General features: G+C 62.5%; 1 protein-coding gene across 1 annotated transcript in view; it reads left to right on the forward strand.

Annotated features, from left to right (window-relative positions):
* LOC119106848 (alpha-actinin-3) overlaps nucleotides 1-18775 on the forward strand; it is an 88346-nt gene that overhangs the window by 52373 nt on the left and 17198 nt on the right. The window contains exon 3 of the mRNA XM_037230189.1: nucleotides 725-786. Coding sequence (XP_037086084.1) covers nucleotides 725-786 — 62 coding nt within the window. The remainder of the gene's footprint in view (nucleotides 1-724; nucleotides 787-18775) is intronic.

The following is an 18775-nucleotide window of genomic DNA, read 5'->3' on the forward strand; positions in this document are numbered from 1 at the left end:
TCTGCAAAGTGGATCACAGGGGCTGATTGCCAGGCTCAGATAATGGGTCGTGTTGGCTGGCCGAGGCCTTGCAGGTGCCAGGCCGAGCATGCATAGCCGTCTGACCTCCGCATGACCCCTTCCCACCCTGCCTGACGGTGTCTGAAACTGTGCACTGACAGAGACGCGCCACTGGCCTCGCATTGCGGAGTTGGATGGGGGCCTTGTCGTGTTTGAATGCGTTCCATTCCACGCAAGGATAAGGCTTTTGAAGTCGTTTCAATTCCATGCAATGCCATGCGCATACTGGCAAATGTCGCAAAAGTTCGGAGAGACGTGCTCCGCCCCACCCTCCGTCCTCCGCCCTGTCACCGTTCCCGGGACATGCTCCGCCCCGCCTCCCGCCCTCGCCACCCTTAGAGGTCACACGAGACTGCGCCGGGGACCAGGGTGGGCCGGCCAGCGGTGCCGGACGCGCTGCTCCCGCCGCCCGTAGAGGCCACAGGGTGATGCAGCAGGAAGGGCGGCAGGCTGCTCCAGGGGGGAGGCTGGTGTAATGAGGCTGGGGGGACGCTCCTCATTCACTGCGGTTGTGACGATGCAGATGTGGCTTGCAGGAGGTCTGCTTTGTGGCGGTGTGCCGCTTTAGTTTTGGGATTGCCGTTAAGGCGTGACGCTGCCGGTCGTGAAAATCAAATTCGCATTGGCTGTGACTCCGCGTCTGACCACCTGGATTTCTTTTCAGATGAGAGAGATGCCATACAGAAGAAGACGTTCACGAAGTGGGTTAACAAGCATTTGAAGAAGGTAAGCCCGCCGGCGTGTGCTGCTGGCTCGCTGTCCGTTTTCTTACGTCACTGGTCACGGCTGGGTCACCGAGGGGTGCTGTGCAGTCTGAATCATGCCTTTCAGGTGTGCTCTTCGTGGATGTGGCCTCCCGGTGGTGGTGGGTCGGATTATTTCATGTGAAAATCTGATCATCTCTTTCATCACCAAGCCCATGTTTTTTTCGTTCCCCAACGGATTTCTCCGTCAGTGCCAAAATCGAACCTACAACAGCTGCGTCATTCCCATAGACGTGCTTACCTGCTGAGAGCAAGTTACACCCTTACCGAAACACGTTAGTCGTCTTCGTCCCGCCGGCCGTCCTCGGAGACTGCCGCGCGCACAAAACGGTAACACCGGCCGTTGGCGCGGGCTGCCGCGTCAAGGTCACCGTCGGCCGGGATCGTCCTCTGTTGACTCTGCGCATTCTCTCGCGCCCATGGCGGCCGGCGCTGACCCGGCGCTGGCGGGAGGCGTCGAGCCGCCGCGGGCCCCAAGCCGTCTGTCGACCGTGTCGGCCGACGAGTTATACTCACGGCGGTCGAGGGCTGGCATTAGCCGGAGTAATATCATCAAACGGCGGGCGCGCAGCAGCGGCGCTGCCGCTAATCACGGGTAATAATACGGCGCCGGCGCCGGCGTGCCGTGACTCCACTCCCGGAGAGGCCGCGGACTGGCGGCTGACGGCTGACGGCTGACGGCTGACGGCTGACGGCTGACGGCTGACGGCTGACGGCTGGCTACTAACGACTGACGACACTGGCTATTGATGACTGGCGACTGGCAACTAATGACTGACTCAGAACTGAATAACGACGGACGATTGGTGATTGGCAGCTGGCGATTGACGACTGACGAATGACAGACTGGCGACTGACGACTGACGACTGCCGACATACTGACTGGCTGGCTGGCTGGCTGGCTGGCTGGCTGGCTGGCTGGCTGGCTGGCTGGCTGGCTGGCTGGCCGGCTGGCTGGCTGGCTGGCTGGCTGGCTGGCTGGCTGGCTGGCTGGCTGGCTGGCTGGCTGGCTGGCTGGCTGGCTGGCTGGCTGGCTGGGGACTGACTGACTGACTGACTGACCAACTAGCCGACTGCCCAGCCAACAGAGCGGCGGATTGCTGGGCCGCCGGACGGCCCGACGAACCGGGGTCACCACTTTTCTCCTGCACTCTCAAAGAGCTGCGGTCTGCGGGCGGCTGAGAGCTGCAGTGGTGCTTATCAGCCAACTGGCCTTGCACGTTCACCTAGTTGGGGGGTAACGTGAAGGGTCATGATCCTCGAGCGTCTAAAAATAGCTGCGCTGGTTATGCTGATTAAATGAGGACGGCGCGGCCAATGCCGTTCGCACGACCTACGAGGCAGGCGTGTTACTAGTTCCCGCTTGGCTCCATGCCAACAGTCGCGACCACGGCCTCTGGCGCTCCGCGAGCCTCCCCAGGAGTGGGTCGAGCCTGCTGGCCGGTCCCGGCCGGCGGCGCCAACGCCGACGCCGGCCGCCAGCCGTCCCGGGTCGTAAATGCGGGTGTGACGGGTCGGCAGACGCCGCGGGCGACCGACACCGCCCGGATGGCGCAAAATCACCCGCACAGTCGAAGCACTCTTTGACATCAGTAATCATCAAGCGGAATGTTAGGCGGCACGGGATGCTCGCTGTCGGGAGACCCTCGGCGCGGTGGCGTTATTCACAAACTCAGCTGGTGAGGCGGCCGTCCCCTCGCTGCGGTTCAATGTCAGAATGACGTCCTCCACGGGTGGTCGGCAGCCGGCCAGTGTCCGCTGAGCGGACAGATGAAACGGGCCGCTGCAGCGCCGTTGACGCGGGCCGGGCCTGGGCGGCGCCGGCCGTCCTGACGCCAGGGGACGGACCAGGAGGCGGGCCGGTCTCACCTGTCCGCCCCGGACGGGCGGGCGCCCGCAGCTCGGCCAAATACGGCCGCCCGCCCCGGTCGCCCCGGTCGTCCCGGCCGCCGACCCGCCCCGGTTAGCGGCCGGGCGGGTGACGACGGCGACCGGCTGACGGCCGGGGCCCGGTCCGGCGGGGCCTAGCCCGCCGACGAGTGGGCCGGCGAGGCCCGGTCTGCCGACGGTGTCGCGTGCCGCGACGACGGCGCCGACTCGCGTGCGAGAACGGGTTCGCCGGGCTGGCGGCGGGACTCGTTGGTACAGGCGGGTGCGCGCAGCGGAGGGCGGGCGGACAGCGGACGTGCTCACCGCTGACGCACCCCCGGTGCGGACAGGAGCTTTGCTCCACATGCCAAACAACAGAAGCGGCTGCCAGCCCAGAGCGGCGCCTGACAGCGGGCTCTGCCGTTCGCCAATGCCGGATAACGGCACTAGCACTGATCCCTCGTGCATCCGTTCGGGATCGCGGGCGCCCGCCACGTCAGCTGAGCTCTGTTTGCGGCCGGCGGCGGCGTCGGGCCGTCCGAGGGCGGTTGTTTGCTGGCGGTGGGTGGTTGGCGCCGGTGAAGGGTTAAGCTCCAGCGATTGGCATGCGCTGACTGGGCGGCGGCCGGCCTTTCTGCCGCTTGGCCCCGCCATTGGTCGACAAAGTCGATGATGAGGCGCCTGCCGTGGCACATGAACATCGCCCGCGTGTTCAGTTTGATTTGCAGCTTTGTAGGAAGACTGCTGTCACCTCCTGGCGGAGGCACCACACTGGGCTCGGAAGCGCGCCCCCCATAGGCAAACGCCGTCCAGGATGAGCTAACGTGGCGGCACGAATGACGAGGTCACAGCTGGCCGTACGAGCTGTACACTGGCGCGCGCATGGCATAGCCGCCTGTGACGTCACAGTGTTCTGCTGCGAGGAACGGGACGGCGCTTGCCAATGAAGACCGGGTCGCTGCCGGCCATGACCATTTATGCTGGTTGGGTGCCGCCCAAGCGCCTCTGGGAGCAGCTATTGGGCCATCCCTCCTGTTCATCTACTGGGCCATTCCTCCTGCTCCTGTTGCTGGTTCGTGCGAGCGCAGTCAGCAGCGCGCCCCCGGCTCAGCACCGCTGTGAGGGACCGAGGGAGCCCCGCCGGCCGCTCAGCCCGGGCCGCTGCCGCGCGCGGCGCGCCCTCGGCTCAGCACCGCTGTGAGGGAGCGAGGGAGCCCCGCCGGCCGCTCAGCCTGGGCCGCTGCCGCGCGCGGCGAGCTCGGCCGCTGCACGGGACGGAGCCGCCGAGGCGTGACCGAGGCTGCCGGCCGTCCGGACGGCTCCGGCTGCGGCGCTGACCGGGCCGCCAGGCGGCGCCGGGCCGTCCGGACGGGGAGGGGCTGACACACGGGACAGGTGCCGCGGTGGCACGTGACCTGCGGCGCGCCGCTCTCAGTGGCCGGGCCTGCAGCGGGGTCGCTGGAAGTGCGGTGCGAAGTCCGGTGGTGGGCTGCACGCCGCCGGCGCGTCCCCCGGTACAGCTGGACCAGCAGGCCCCGGCGGACCGACATGCTCGAAGCTGGTCCACCGGAACATTAATCTTGGTTGCGGTCGGCTGCCGCGCGGTTCACGGCATCCGTGTTTTGACTGCGGCGAGAGTCATACTCAGATGTCTTGAATTCGGGGCGCCTTGTCGTCAGCACCACGAGGTCGTCCTGGTGATGGAATCATGGCTGCAGGGAAGGCCGGGTGGTGCGAGCCCCCTTATTGAGTTCACCCTCATAACTGTGCCGGAATTTAGTGTTGCTTACACCGTTACCGCGTGGCCTCTTGGAAATGCCGCCACAACGTGAGCGCTGCCTCTTTCCAAAGGTGACATAAGCACAAACAGCGCGCATACCTGCTGTTCGCGTCCTCGGGTAATCCGTCATCCCCAGCAACATGTGTCACCTTCCGGCGGTGAGCAGGCGGTGCGGCCGCCTGGAAATCCACCTCTGAGCCGGCCGCTCAGCGTCCGGTGACGTCAGAGGCCGGTGTGGCCCGGGACTGGGCGAGCCGGAGGCGCTCCTGTGGCGGTGACGTTACCCCGGCCCGACCGCGGCGCGGTCAGCGCACGTCTGCTCCCGACGGCGCAGGCTGGCGGAGCGGCTCCGCTGTGGCGGCGGCTGCGGCCAGCGCCGGCGCGGCGCGCGCGACACGCAGCACTGAAAGCGGAGCAAGGAGGCGGCGCAAATTTTGATGTTGTGTTCCGTGTTTGGGGGTCCACGGCCTCGTTACCCCTTCCCCTGTTCTGTCCCGGGCTGCGCGCCGCACGTGCGTCGGCAGCCGTGCGCAGCCGCTCGAGGCGGCGGCGGCCGCCCGATACTGCGCTCCGGTCCTGTTGCATCACGGCGGCGCACGTCCGCCGTGTTTGGGCCGTGACGCTGACGACCAACTGGGTCACGAGCTATCGGGTCACGAGCCATCGCTCCGGGCCAACGAGTAGCCGCGCGCCCGCAGCCCTCTGCTGTTGCAAGCCCGGTGAAATCAGCTGGCGCGCTTATTTGCGCCGGCGCACGATGACTGGCGCGCTTTTCTGTCTGGTAAGCATTTCAACTCCCCGGTTAGTTGTTGGACCCCATCGCTTCCCTTCACATCGTCCCGGACAGAGCGGCCGATGGCCCAGGCCCTCGTGTCGTGATTGTCCTGTCTGATCGGCTGAATGTCGTAGTTATTTATGTTTGTCATGATTCCCATTTGATTACTTTGTGCAGAAGTTCAAGGTGACATATTTTAGGCGCTCAAGTGGCGTTGTACTTGAGGTGATCTATCTTAATAATGCTCGCTTTCTTGTTCCATTTAGGTAACATATAATATGCCAGTACATGTAGCAGGCAGACGTTATCAAAACCACACGGGCAGTTACACATAGTTTGCAGTAGGTCGCCGTACCGCGCCAGCCTGTGGAGGGGGGGGGGGAGGGGCCTGGGAAGAGTGGATGAACCATGGCTAATCGGACCCCTGTTCCGAAGCGTTTGACTACACGGCCACTCGTGTGAACGCTGACGCATGACCCGTGGCTCCATCGGTGCGTATCAGCCCCGTCCCAGCCGCGGCCGTGCGCTATCACCCCTCCCCGCCGCCGGCTCGGCAGGGGTCGAGATAGGGAGGAGCGCGCGTGGCGACCTTGACCGTCGTGTCAGCAGGTCGGCCGCGAGGTGGGCGGGGCGTGCTTGGTGACCTCCCGCTGGGAGCTGGCCACGGCAGATGTGGATGGCCAGGGAGCTGTGGCCGGTAGCCGTGGGACATGCCGACACATCTTCCTCCTTGAGAGATTTCTCCCCTCCCGTCCTCCGTCCGCCACGTCCGTTTTTCCTTGCGTACCCACTCTGCACCTCACCCGTTCTCTCGCATGCTCTCTTTCGCCTCCGTCCAACTGCGCTCTCGGCAAATGTATCTGTTGCCGTCGGCCCTCCAACTCTGCGTGCCTCTTGCGCTCGTCTCTCACTTTCTACCGGCGGTCGTCTGATTTATGACTGCCGCGTGCGGACTCTGCGCAATCGGTCAAACCCCTCGTGTCCGGCTGCGGGCCCGCACGCTGGACACGCCCGCCCGCCCGGCGCCGCTCGTCTTCCCAGGCTGTCCGCTGACCTGTACACCGTCCACTGTCTGTTATCCGTCATGTGTTATCCACCGTCCTCCCTCCACCGTCCACCGTCCGCTGTACAGCATCCACTGTCCGCCTTTTGTCGTGATCATGCGCCGCCTGCTGTCTACCGTGCAGTGTCCGTCGTCCGCCGTCCGCTGTCCGCTGTCCGCTGTCCGCCGTCCGCTGTTCGCCGTCCGCCGTCCGCAGTCCGCAGTCCGCCGTCCGCCGTCCGCCATCCGCCGTCCGCTGTCGGCCTTTCACTGTCCGCTGTCTGCTGTCTGCTGTCTGCCGTCCGCTGTCTGCCGTCCGCTGTCCAGTGTCGGCCGTCCGGGCCGTCTGGGGCCGCCCGGCTGGTCGGGGCCGGTCGCATTGCCTCAGCGCGCCCGCTCCCTATCAGAGATGTCGCCGGCGATGGCCTTTGTGGGAGCGGCGTGTCGCAAGGCGTATGCAGGTCACTGTCTGTGCCGACGGGCCACTCCAGAGGCCCACGCCGAGATGTCCGTCAATTAGTCGGTCTCCGCGCCCGCTGATTGGTCGCGGCGTGCGGTGCCAATTACCTCTTGCCCAACGCGGGCCAACTATCCAGACACGGAAGTGTGACATGGGGTCATCCGCGCCTGGCTAGGTGGCAGGGGGCCGCTTATCATGCGCACATTAGGGTTCGTGCCATAAGGAGGAGCTTTGCTTATTGCCTGGTTTTTTCCTTTTTTATGAGCTACTAGCTTTTGCATTTGTGAGATGGGCTGTATATAAGTAACTCGTAGTTGGTCTGCTTCCTTCGTTTATTTATTGATTGGTTTCGCTCGTTCTTTTCTTCATGCGTGCCATAGCACCTTGTTTTTCTGTGTTTGAACCTCTCCTCCGTCTCTCACAGGCTGTACCGCTGTCCCGCTGTCTGCCATAGCCTGTTTCACGCCGCTGTAACCCACGCTTTCCTGTGGTCGCTCCGCTGTCAGGAGTGCCCCGAAAACTCCACGGGACAATCACCCACCGGCCACGGCGGAGTGCAGTGCCTCCGCGCCACTGGGCACGTCCCGCCCCGGCTCCGATGGCCGTGTTTGCTGATGATCACGCACGAACCCTGCCCTGAACGCCTCCGACGGATCGCGAGGGCGCCGCCCCGGCCGCGGACAATGCTGTTTACCGGCGCGCCCCCGCCAACGGTGACCGCGGAGACCCCGGTGCGGCCCCAGGTGGCGCAGCCTAGCGCTCGTACTGACCCTGGCCGCGCTTCTGCTGACTCTTGCGGCGCTCCTATTGGCTCGCCCGGCGCTCCTGCCAACTCGGCCGGCGCTCCTGCTGACTCGACCAACGATTCTGCTAACTCTGGCGGCGCTCCTGCTGATTTCGAAGGCGCTCCTGTGGACTCTGACGGTGCTCCCTGACTCTGGCGGCGCTCCTGCTGGCTCGCCCGGCGCTCCTGCCGTCCCGGCGGCGCTCCTGCTGAGACGACCGGCACTCCTGCTGACATGACCGACGCTCCTGCTAACTCGGCCGGCGCTCCTGCTGACTCGGCCGGCGCTCCTGCCGTCCCGGCCGGCGCTCCTGCCGTCCCGGCCGGCCGGCGCCCGGCCCAGCGGCCTTGCGGACATTAGCGATGCGGGGCACGGCTGCACACGCCGCCGAGCGCTGCGCTGGCGGCGGCACCACCGCGGCCCGTCCAGCTGGTGGAGCGAGCGACCGATGCTCCGGCTCAGCCGCGCCGAGGGTGCGGGGGTTAATGAGCCCGATCAGAACACGACAAAAACCGCCATCGGCGCCTCATTACCACGCCGGCGTCCGACCGGACATAAGCGCCGATAAGCCCACGCCAGGACCGCGGTGTTCGACGGTCCATCATGTCGGCCGGCGTGAAAGGTCGCACCGGTAATGATCTAGAGCACGCGTCGGCACATGCGTAACGAGCGGGGCCGGCCACCTGTCATTCCCGCGTGTCTGGGTCCTTTTTCAGTTTGCAGCGGGTGTAAATGGCGGAAGAGCGCGAAAGAGGGCGTCAGGTGACCACCAACGCGTTGTAAAACCAGAGGCCGAGTTATGTATCCGCGGCTTAAGCGGGTCGGATCAAGCGGTCGCGGCGGCTTGCTCGCGCGCCTGAAAACCGGTTTCTCGGATGGCTACGCCCGCGTATACGGCCGCCCAACTGGGCGTTATCTTTCAACAAAAAATCGCGCCGTTTTAGGTCACACAGGCCGGCGTTGCGTGGGCGCCGACGGCAGCGGTCACTCGCACACACACCTGCTGACACGAGCGCCCTATGTAGGGCACGCGGACCTTCGGCACGGCCCTGGCGGCTGGGTGGAGTGGCTGGACCTTCTCTCACACCCACTCGGGCGCGTGCAAGTCATTACAGCCGCGCCGCCAGCGGTGCGTTTGTCTTGCATGGCCTTTAATGGCGATCTGACGGCTCTCCGGTGGGATCAGCTGATTCACGTGGCTCGCCGCGCTCCTTGACATTGAGCCGTCGGATGGACGGCCTTCTTGGCGTGCGGACGAGCTGGGCTGCGGCCGGTGAAAGCCAGATACGCTGCCCTTTTCGGGCTGGCGTCGCGAGCGCCGGAAAAGTGGTCGATAATTACCGGCTCGTGTTTGGCCGAGATTGAAATCGGAGCGGTTCGAGCGGCGACTATTGATGCAACAAGCCCCAATAGCTGGAGAGGCGGCGTGGCATCATGCAGCGGCAGGTTCGAGCGGCGCCTATTGATGCAACAAGCCTCAACAGCTGGAGAGGCGGCGTGGCATCGTGCAGCGACAAACAAGTCGGGCATGATTTGACGGGATGAATGATGAATGTCATCCGTTGTTCTCGTGAATGAGCCAATTAGTTTGCAACTGGTTGATTAAGCACGGCAAGGACGATTGACAACAACAGGATGGAACCCTGAGGCTTCCCGTGCGTTAGGGCACGTGTTCCGGCGTTTATGAAGCGTTGATTTGATTTGGTCTTGTCGTATTGCATCATTCGCGTCCTGTTGATTTTCACGTAGCCTGAAAACCAACTTTCATTGTTCCGCAGTTTCAATGTTATATATATATATATATATATATATATATATATATATATATATATATATATATAACAGTAATAATAATTATAGATATAATAATAATAAGAATAGTAAACATAGGAGTATCTATGTATTATTTGCATTATTTGTATGTAATAGGTTTAGATAAGTACCAGATATTTCGTATAATTTAGCTGCATTGTACGCCAGCGCGCTGCTGTATCGTATAACCCGTTGTTAAGTTGGATGACAATCACGATGCATAACCCGCCGTCATCACCGGTATCGCTCGACACGCTGGGGCTTGCCATGGCGATTGACATCAAAGAGCCGAATTCCATGCCATATCTGGCATCAGATAGCGTGTAAATGGGGTATGAATACACGACAACCATTCGTTCCTGTCCTCATAAGTTACCGCAGCTGACAGATGACCTTAGCTGGGTCATCATCTCGCCACTTTGAATCGACGCGACATGAACTCGGCCCATCGTCAGAAAAGTTATTCGACCTAATGTATGCTCCATGACGTCGTAAACTCGACCAGAGCCATTCGAATGTCCGGGTGGAAGCTTTCTACCTGATGCTGTTACGTGGGCATTGTTGATTTGGCCTGTGATAACCATAGATGGAAGTCGGTACTTTGTTGGAACTATCTCACTGAATAGCTAGTTACGGCTCCCCATCCGTTTGGCTGCTGTCATTAGATGACGGATGTCAAATTGATCGATTATTTGATTTGATAAATCTACTATTGGATTGGTTTTGCATGCATGCGTACATGGCTCAAACGACGGCATGTCGCTTTATAAAAGGAGTGCCGGTAGTGCGGTGGTTAACGCACCTGCGTTAGATGGAAGTCGGTACTTGGCTGGAACTATCTCGCCGAATAGCTAGTTACGGCTCCCCATCCGTTTGCCTGCTGTCAGTAGATGACGGATGTCAAATTGATCGATTATTTGCGCGTCTGGGAAACTAGGGGAACGGGGTTCGATTCCCCGCGGTGCCCGCCCTTCCTGCCAGGGTGAGAGGCAGGCGACGTCATATAGCCTCAGCAGCTGAGTGCGTCGTAAAGCCCCAATGACACACACACACCCTCGCTTTGTAAAAGATCGGGTTCTGCCCAGGAGTTGACGGTCATTTATACCCCATTCCCACGGTGATGCAAGCATACGAGCTGCTGTCGAAACGCTACGTGCTTACATGAGTGGTAGAAAGTGCGCGGCAAATAGAATCACAGTTACATGAGTCTAAGACACCAACTTTAAAACAAACTGCATGAATCCCAGGAAGTGCATGCCTCCGCATGTGGTGGCAGTTGGAGCATGCCCCTCCAACAGGCCCCGGCCCGTGCTCTGTACGGTCCGTCACTGCTTAGTTCCGCGTCCGGATGATCCGGGGTCGGGTTACGGAGACAGGGCGGCAAAACACGAACGGCTCGGTAATCTTGGCGGCGCTCTTTCAAGTCACGTGCCTCAGACCGGGCGACGAGTAAAATGGCTGTGCCTGGTTCGTGAGATCCGAGGTGATAGCGATTCGCAGTGAATGGTGCTCGAGCAGTATAAGGCCGCTTGACAGATGGTGGCATGACTCAGGAGAACACCTAAGCCCTGGTTGGAGTACGGTTACTTTGTTCGGAAAATCGTCCTTTGAAGCGTTAAGATGGGAAACAAATACGTGGCCGAACATCCTGACGTGACCATTACGCTCTCAAGCGACCTGACCTTCCCCCACGCTATTCGCTGTTGCGAAGGTAGTGTTAGGTGTGGGAGCGGCGATCTTCTCACCCCGGCCGCAGCCGGTGACGTCATACGGCACGTCTCACCGGCCCGCCGTGCAGGGATCCCGTGGCGGTGATGCTCACTTCAGACTCGTCACGTGCCGTCCGGTGACGTCATACGGCTCACTCGCCGTGTCTCACCGGCCCGCCGTGTAGGGATCCCTCGGTAGCGGTGCTCACTCTAGACTCGTCACGTGCCGTCCGGTGACGTCATTGGACCGCTGCGAACCGCCGGTCCGACTTCCTGCGGATGTCCAGCACGGGATTGATATGACGAGCCAGTTGACTTTGGTTTACGGCCGTTGGTTGATGTCATGCCTGTTAGTGTTGTTATTCACAGTGGTGCGGTCACCGTCGACTTTAAAGGAGTGGCGTTGGCCGTGCTAAAAATAGCCACGGGTCACAGCCGTCTGGGTGGGACAACGTTGCACCCACTCGCGCGCACTAGAACGCTCCGCGAAGCACCGAGCGCAAGCTTCCCTGCGTCGTCGGTCGCCATTTGCGGCGTGTCTCGGGGCGCCGCCCGGTCAGCAGCTGACCCACCAATCACCAGGTGCGCCCTATCGGCGCCATCTCCGCCCTGACCAATCACGCGACCGATAGCCGGATTTGGTCCGGATCGGCTCATCGAGGGGAGTTGATTCAGCGCCGCCGGCTGCCGGCCTCCCCGAGCCGTCACGCTGCCCCGAGCCGTCTCTCCGCTCGGGGCCGTCACTCCGCCCCGACCGTATACGGTCTGCCGGCGGTCCGGACGCGGACCGGAGCAGCTGTCGCCGCCGGGACCGCGGACCGCGGACCGGACGCTGGTCAGCTGTCAACGGACCGCCGACGGACCCCTGACCGGTGATGCGCCGCTGGCTGACCACCGACTGACGTAGCTGACCAGGGGTCGAGCGTGGCTGGGCCGGTGATACGACGCAAGAGGGCAAAACTGGTTGACTGCTGTCACATCGCATGCGCCTCTCTGTCGGTCTTTGACCGCCGATGACTAACACCTAGCCATCCCGTGGGCGGCCTGCCCAACTCAGCCGTCCGGCTGCTGCGTCACCCACTCTCGAGCTCGACCAGTCAGCTGCGCTGTGCCCGGATATTAGCGACCTTGACCCCCGCGCTTTGACCCCAATCTGCACGCCCTCAGGACCAAAACATGCGGACATCGAGCGTGGGTCAGTCCCGCTCATCCTCTCGCGAGCGGCTTCCTTCCCGGCGGGACCCGGCGAGACGTTGCGGCCATCTCTTTGTCGGCGGGCCCCCTGCGGTGTTATTTACACGGCCGCGTACACGGTCGTCGCGGCGCAAAAAGCGCGGCGTTTACTCGCCGCCGCGTAAAAAGGCAATTTCCCAGCGATCTCAATCGGGAGCCTGCGTCAGAACAGTGCAGGAGACGAGAGAGACGCGCAAGGACGCGCTCCCGTCACATGAGGAGACGCGGAAGGAGACGCGGAGGGAGACGGGAGACCGGGACGTTGGCAGGCCGTCAACGAACTTCGTAAAGCCGCGAGGTAGCATCCAGCTTCGCACAATCACAGCGACGTGTGCTTCGTAATATCCGCGTCACTTTCGCCGACTCCGAATCTGCGGCTGAATCCCGGCTGCTCGGCGTTTGCACGTGCGTGGCGCCGGCGCGCCGAAGCGGCACGGTCAGCGCGCGCGCGCGGTCTGCAGTCGGCCGGCCTGCCGCCGGTTGAATGACCTCGCACTGCGCGCCGGCGGCCGCCGACAACGGCTGGGAAGCAGGCATCGGACGGACCCGGGACAGACGGCTGGCGGCGGCGGCGCGGCGAGCCACGCGCGACTGATGAGGCTGATGTGAGATGGCGGGCGGGAGGTGTGCGGAGACTGGGACTGTCTGATGAGCCGCGATTGGGAGGCGAACTGAAAGGGTGACAAAACGGCGCTGGGTGGCGAAGCGGCGCTGGGTGGCGAGGCGGAGCTGGGTAGCGGGGCGGCCCTAGGTGGCGCGCGGAGGAAGGCACCGCTGGGTGGTGTCTATAAACCACCGCGAAGCGAATGAAAGCGTCGAAGATCAGCTGACCGTCCTTTTTGGAAAACCGTCCGCCTCTGAGATTTTCGTAGTCGGCACGGAGTGGGACATCGTGTGAGCGCTGAGCACTGAAATGCCCGTGGGTAAGCCGTCAGACATTTGCAGCCGTTTCAGAAGGGTGAGCAATATGATCAGCAGTCTCAGTGGAGCGGTCCTGTGTATAAGTAGTGAGATCAGCCGTCTGCGCCGCATTCTCTAGAGACCAGATGCGAATGCTGCAAAAGTGTCTAAATATGACGCTGTCGGGCCTGGCGGTGGTCTCTGGAGATAAGCCCTCCAGCTCTGCAAAAGCCCCAGGAGATCATGTACACTCACACTTAACCACCAGAGAGCCTGTTGAGCACAGCACGGCGGTGTTTTCTGTTTTTCTGCGCGCCGTCTGCCGGCCGGCCTGATCCCCGGAGACTGCGGGCCGGATGTTTTGACGGCCTTCTGGCCAGCCCCGCCCGCCCCGGCCCGGCTCGCCGCTGACAGCGAACGCGCTGCAATATGGGGAGTAGTCGCCGCCGCGCCGGCCCCGTTCCACCGGCGGTGGCGACAGCGGCGGCGGCTGGGTGGTCAGCGTCATGGTGTGGCTCTGAAGCGACAGGAACATGGTTAAGCTGAGCACGACAGCGTCGCCGGCTCTGGCGAGTCCACCGCGGGACGCGCTCGGTGGCCACGTGCCGATGGCCACGTGGTGCCGCGTGCCGATCTGACTTCCCGTGCCGACCGTAGCCACGTGCCGACCCAACGCGGCTTCGCTTGCGGCCGCCCGCTGCCGGGGCGGGGTTGACCGGCGCACCGGGCACGTGCCGGTCTTTGTCTGGCGCGCCGGACGGCCCGCCGTTCCTGGGTGGCGTCACGATTGACTCTGACTCGGCCTCTGACTCGGCTGGCTGACCGCCAGCGCCGGCCTAGCCCCGGCCCCGGCACCGGCGCCAGCCCCGGCACCGGCGCCGGGTCTGCCTCCGGGTGTGAGTCGCGCGCCCCGGTCGTCACGTGCGCCGAGCGGGGCGAGCGGCGCGGCGCGGCGGCGCGTGCCGGTGCAGCGGCGTCGTGTGGTCGGACCGCGACCACCGCTCGAGCAGCTGAGCGTAAGCCCGGTGCGGGGTACCCAACTTGATAGGACGCCGCGGCCGCCGACCAATTGGTGCTGGGAATGTGGGCTATTTTTGTCGGGCAAATGAGTGTTTTAAATGAGTCTCGGCGGGTGGACCTTGGTGGATCCGCGATGACAGACTCATGGATCAACCTCACAAATGGTGATTAAGACAGAGCCTGCAGCTGTTAATATCGGCCACGTCATGGTATGACTGACACGTTGACCTGGGCGGCCACCCACCCAATTCATTTATCGCGTAGTAAAAACAAACGTATCTAGGTCGGCAGTATCATTATGCAGTCCGAATGCGATCTTGTGTAGCGCCGATAACAGTCCTAGCAAGTGCTCTTCGGCCGTCGGAAGACGTGTCGTAATAGGCCCACTTACCACGGATAAAGTGCGGTGTCACCGGCGGCGACCTTTGACGGCCTCCTTTGTCGATCGCCGCCCACTCCTATTGACCGAGCGCGGCGATGAAGACACAACGCTGTCGCCGCAGTGAGCCGCTCGACCCCCGACCTCGGGGGTCACCGGGTCAACCGCGATCGACACCTGTTGTCGGCTCCATTGTCGCCAGGCGCCGCGGAGGCACCGGAGCGGCGGGAGGCCGGGGTCAGAGGTCAACCGCTTCTGTCCTGGCACCGCCCATCGTGGGAACGTGAGAGGCCAGGGCTTGCGGTAGCGGGGAACGTCGACTTGACGACTTGACGGTCACCTGTCTTGCCTTTTATGACAGGGTGGAGAGACAAGCGGGCCAGCCAGGCCACGTGGACACTTCCCGACCCTTTGGCGCATATTTTGATTTTTCCCGGTTGCATGGCAGTACTGTATGGAACGTTTCACGAGCACACGATTTCGGCGAGTTTACCCCGTGGAAGACAGACTGGAATACTGATCAGACGAAATATGTCGCTCATTGGAGACGAATCCTGCTGATCGACTAACTGGATCTCACCCCATCCCAGCATCGGGTTACTCTTGCCCCGCCATGTAATATAAGACGCGGCATTCCTTCAACGTCGCTGGTACCTTTCCCATAGATCAATTTACCTACCTCGAAGCAACTGCGGTATTACCACCGACGCCCTGCAGTTACAACACACCCGGCATGCGCAGAGCACACCCGACGTACACCCATCATGCACCCGACGTACACCCATCATGCACCCGACGCACACCCATCATGCACCCGACGTACACCCATCATGCACCCGGCGTACACACATCATGCACCCGACGTACACCCATCATGCACCCGACGCACACCCATCATGCACCCGACGCACACCCATCATGCACCCGACGCACACCCATCATGCATCCGCCGCACGGCCGGGTGGCCGCCGATTGGTGAGATGTGAAGAACCATCAAAGGAGCGGGTCCCCTCCGACAAGTCGCGGCAGAACGCGACGGTGCCAGAGCTGGCGGTGGCGCGGCGGCCCAGTGTGTCATGCGCGGCGGCGGCGGCGGCGCGCCGGCCATTGTCAGCTAACTGTACCGCCGCGGCCGGTCCGGGCCGCCTTTGTGACCGGCCGAAATGATCCCGGCACTGCGCGCTGTTCCACATACTGGCGACATTGTCCGCACCGGCCGCCGACCCGCCGCTGCTGGTGCAGCCAGACCGGCCGCGGCTCGGGGCCAGCTGCTGGCCCACCGCTACTGGTGCAGCCAGCGCTGGCAGCGGCTCGAGGCCAGCTGCCGGCCCGCCGCTGCTGGTGCAGCCAGCGCCGGCAGCGGCTCGGGGAACAGCCGCCGACCCGCCGCTGCTGGGGCAGCCAGACCGGCCGCGGCTCGGGGCCAGCTGCTGGTCCACCGCTACTGGTGCAGCCAGCGCCGTCAGCGGCTCGGGACCGGCCGCCGACCCGCCGCTACTGGTGCAGCCAGCGGCTCGGGACCGGCCGCTGGTCTGCCCTGCTGGGGCAGGCAGCGCCGGCAGCGGTCGACGGGATTTTCAGCGTAACACGTCTGTTAGTATTACGCGGTGATGGTGGTTTGTCATCTTGCAGTGTTTAGATCGCTGGAAGTTGTAACTGCGGGTACGGGCGTCAATTTTGGCGTGATATCTTATCACACGTATATTTTTTGTTGCTTTGTTTGTAAATAGAAACATCATTTTTCGATTTCTCTTACGTTGGTCCAACGGACTGTCCTCACCCGTCATGGGCGTGGTCACTACCGGGGGCCGGTTGGCTCAAGCCCCAGGGGTCTTGGCAAGGTTGGGGTATTCTTTTATGTGCTGGAGATCAAAGCATGAAAAGATCTAAAAGATCAGCGCCAAAGCTGAGGATACCCAGTGACTCAGTGTGCAGTTGCATCTCTGTTTCCGATTAGTTTGTGAAGTTTGTTAGTTGCTTTTTGTGTGGTAGATACACTGCCTGACGTATAAATTAGGTGCTGACAAGAATGACAAAAGATGCCACGAGCTGTTGGCTCGCTTGATTATTTATCTTCGAATGAACCCCTTCAATGTTCTTGGTAAACTGCTGTGTTTGTAATAACGCTCATCGTTTAACCATGCCTAGCATTCCTCCGCTTCAAATGAATGGTTCGTGCACCTCATGGCCTTATAAGCAAACAAAGCGTATTGAAGACCGCACCATTAATAACGCCTGCCCGCGTGGGCGGAATTAAAACGCGACCTGTCATGGGGGCAAGCCAGTCCCCAGCGCCAAACTCGATCTGTCATGGGGGCCAGCCACTCTCCATCGCCGTGGTGGCCGACTAGGCGGGATTAAAACTCGACCTGTCATGGGGGCAGGCCAGTCCCCATCGCCGTGGTGGCCGGCTAATTAGGCCGCCACTACGTCGGACCGAGCCGTTTTTTGTCAATGCCGCCCGGCATCAGATGAGACTAGCAGGCCGCCGCCCACCGCCGCCCACCGCCGCCCGGTGCCGGCGCCCGCCGCCGCCCGCCCCCGCCCGAGACTAAACAGAACAGACACCGTGACGGCTGCGGCGGTACGAACGACAACATCGGCGCGGCGAGAGGTCGCGACGATGTCGTAGCGTCGTGGTGTGAACCGGTCGTCGTCCAAGGGTGGAGGAACGGGAGGCAGAGGGAGGGAACGACCCGTGCATTCGTGAGAGAGGGCTGTCTGCTGGGGGAACTGTGCAATGAGAAGAACCCTGTTCTAGGTACCCATTCGTTTGGTATCGTCTTGAACGGGCTTCGCTGCAACGAGCACTTATTTGGTGGCACGGCACCGTTCCTGTGGGTGGACAGCGATGACCTCATCCGCCGGGGCGGCGCTACGTCACAATGACCTGCACATCTGCGAGGTGCCCCTCGGGGCGGTGTTCAGGGCGTTCCACCAGCCCGTGCCGTCACGCCATTTAGATCACCTGTCGTACAGCGCGGACATACTGCGGCTACATACGAGGTGCAATCAACCGAGGCGTGGTCACGAGGCCGGCGGAGGGCGTCATATGACCAGGTTGATCGGCGCACCCTAAAGCCCAGGTCATCATCATCGTCGAGGCAGGCCGAGGAGCACGTGTCGAAGCGGGTAGAGACGCCCTGTTTCTGTGATGAGCTTTGTGTGACATATTTCTGCTTGACATGAATGCAGCTTGTTCGTGCGTAACGGCGGCAGCTTAAGAAGACCGAATTTGCTGTGGTTCTTGGCGTGCGGCAGTTCCCGCGGACTTAAATGGTCGGCTTGAGGTGACCGAAAAGCGGTGGCTTTCGCGTTTTGACACGATAAGATACACGACGCAAGCATTGAAGACGGATGTCGACATCTACGCAAGGCCGCATGTCCGCTCACAGCGGTGCTTGGCATCGGTGGATCCGTGGGTCCTTGCTGCATTCCGTCCGTCCCTGCGCGATCCTGGCCAAACCCGTCTGCCGGCACATCCGGCGGAGCATGCCGGAGCACGCCGGGGCTGCCGCAGCTCCGACACGTCAGCCGACCCGGCACGGCCCGACAGAGGCTGTGACGTCACCTGCCGTGCGGCCCAGATCTGTCACCAGGCCGGGCCGCCTCCGCCGGGGGCGGCGGCCGACGCACGCCTCCCCGAGATGGAGCCGTGTCGCCTCCGCCGGCGGCGCGCCCCATCGGTCACCGGCGGGGCGGCGCCGGTCCGGCGGCACGGAAGACCACGCAGATAGCCGTGTATCGGCGGCGGGCTCGGGCGGGGAGGTCACCGCCTCGTGTCGGCACGAGCGATGGGACGCGGTGACGGCGACGGTGAAACGGGCCGCCGCCCGTGCCTGCCGCAGCGAGATCGATGTATCGGCGGCGCGCCGACCGTCGCTCGTCGTCGCCTCATTTCCTGCGCTTTGTGCGGGCGGCGGTTTCGTCGAGGATCGGTCGCTGACGCGTGACCTGCGCGCGCGGTAAAGGTGAACCGGTGCCCTCCGGGTCGGGCCGGGGGCGGGGCTGTTAGCGATCCTGCGGTTAGTGGTCTCGCGCGAGGTGCTGTTCGTCTTCATCAGAGGTGTTGATCAGCGTAGACAGTGTAGAGAGAAGTCGTCTTCAAGTCAGCTAGTTACTTTCTGACATGACGGGTGGGTGGTGGCTTGACTGGAGTCCCGTGGTTTCAAGGCGGGCGCCGACAA

This window comes from Pollicipes pollicipes, unplaced genomic scaffold (assembly GCF_011947565.3).
Source record: "Pollicipes pollicipes isolate AB1234 unplaced genomic scaffold, Ppol_2.1 Scaffold_6212;HRSCAF=7365_pilon_pilon_pilon, whole genome shotgun sequence".
Taxonomy (NCBI): Eukaryota; Metazoa; Arthropoda; class Thecostraca; order Pollicipedomorpha; family Pollicipedidae; genus Pollicipes; species Pollicipes pollicipes.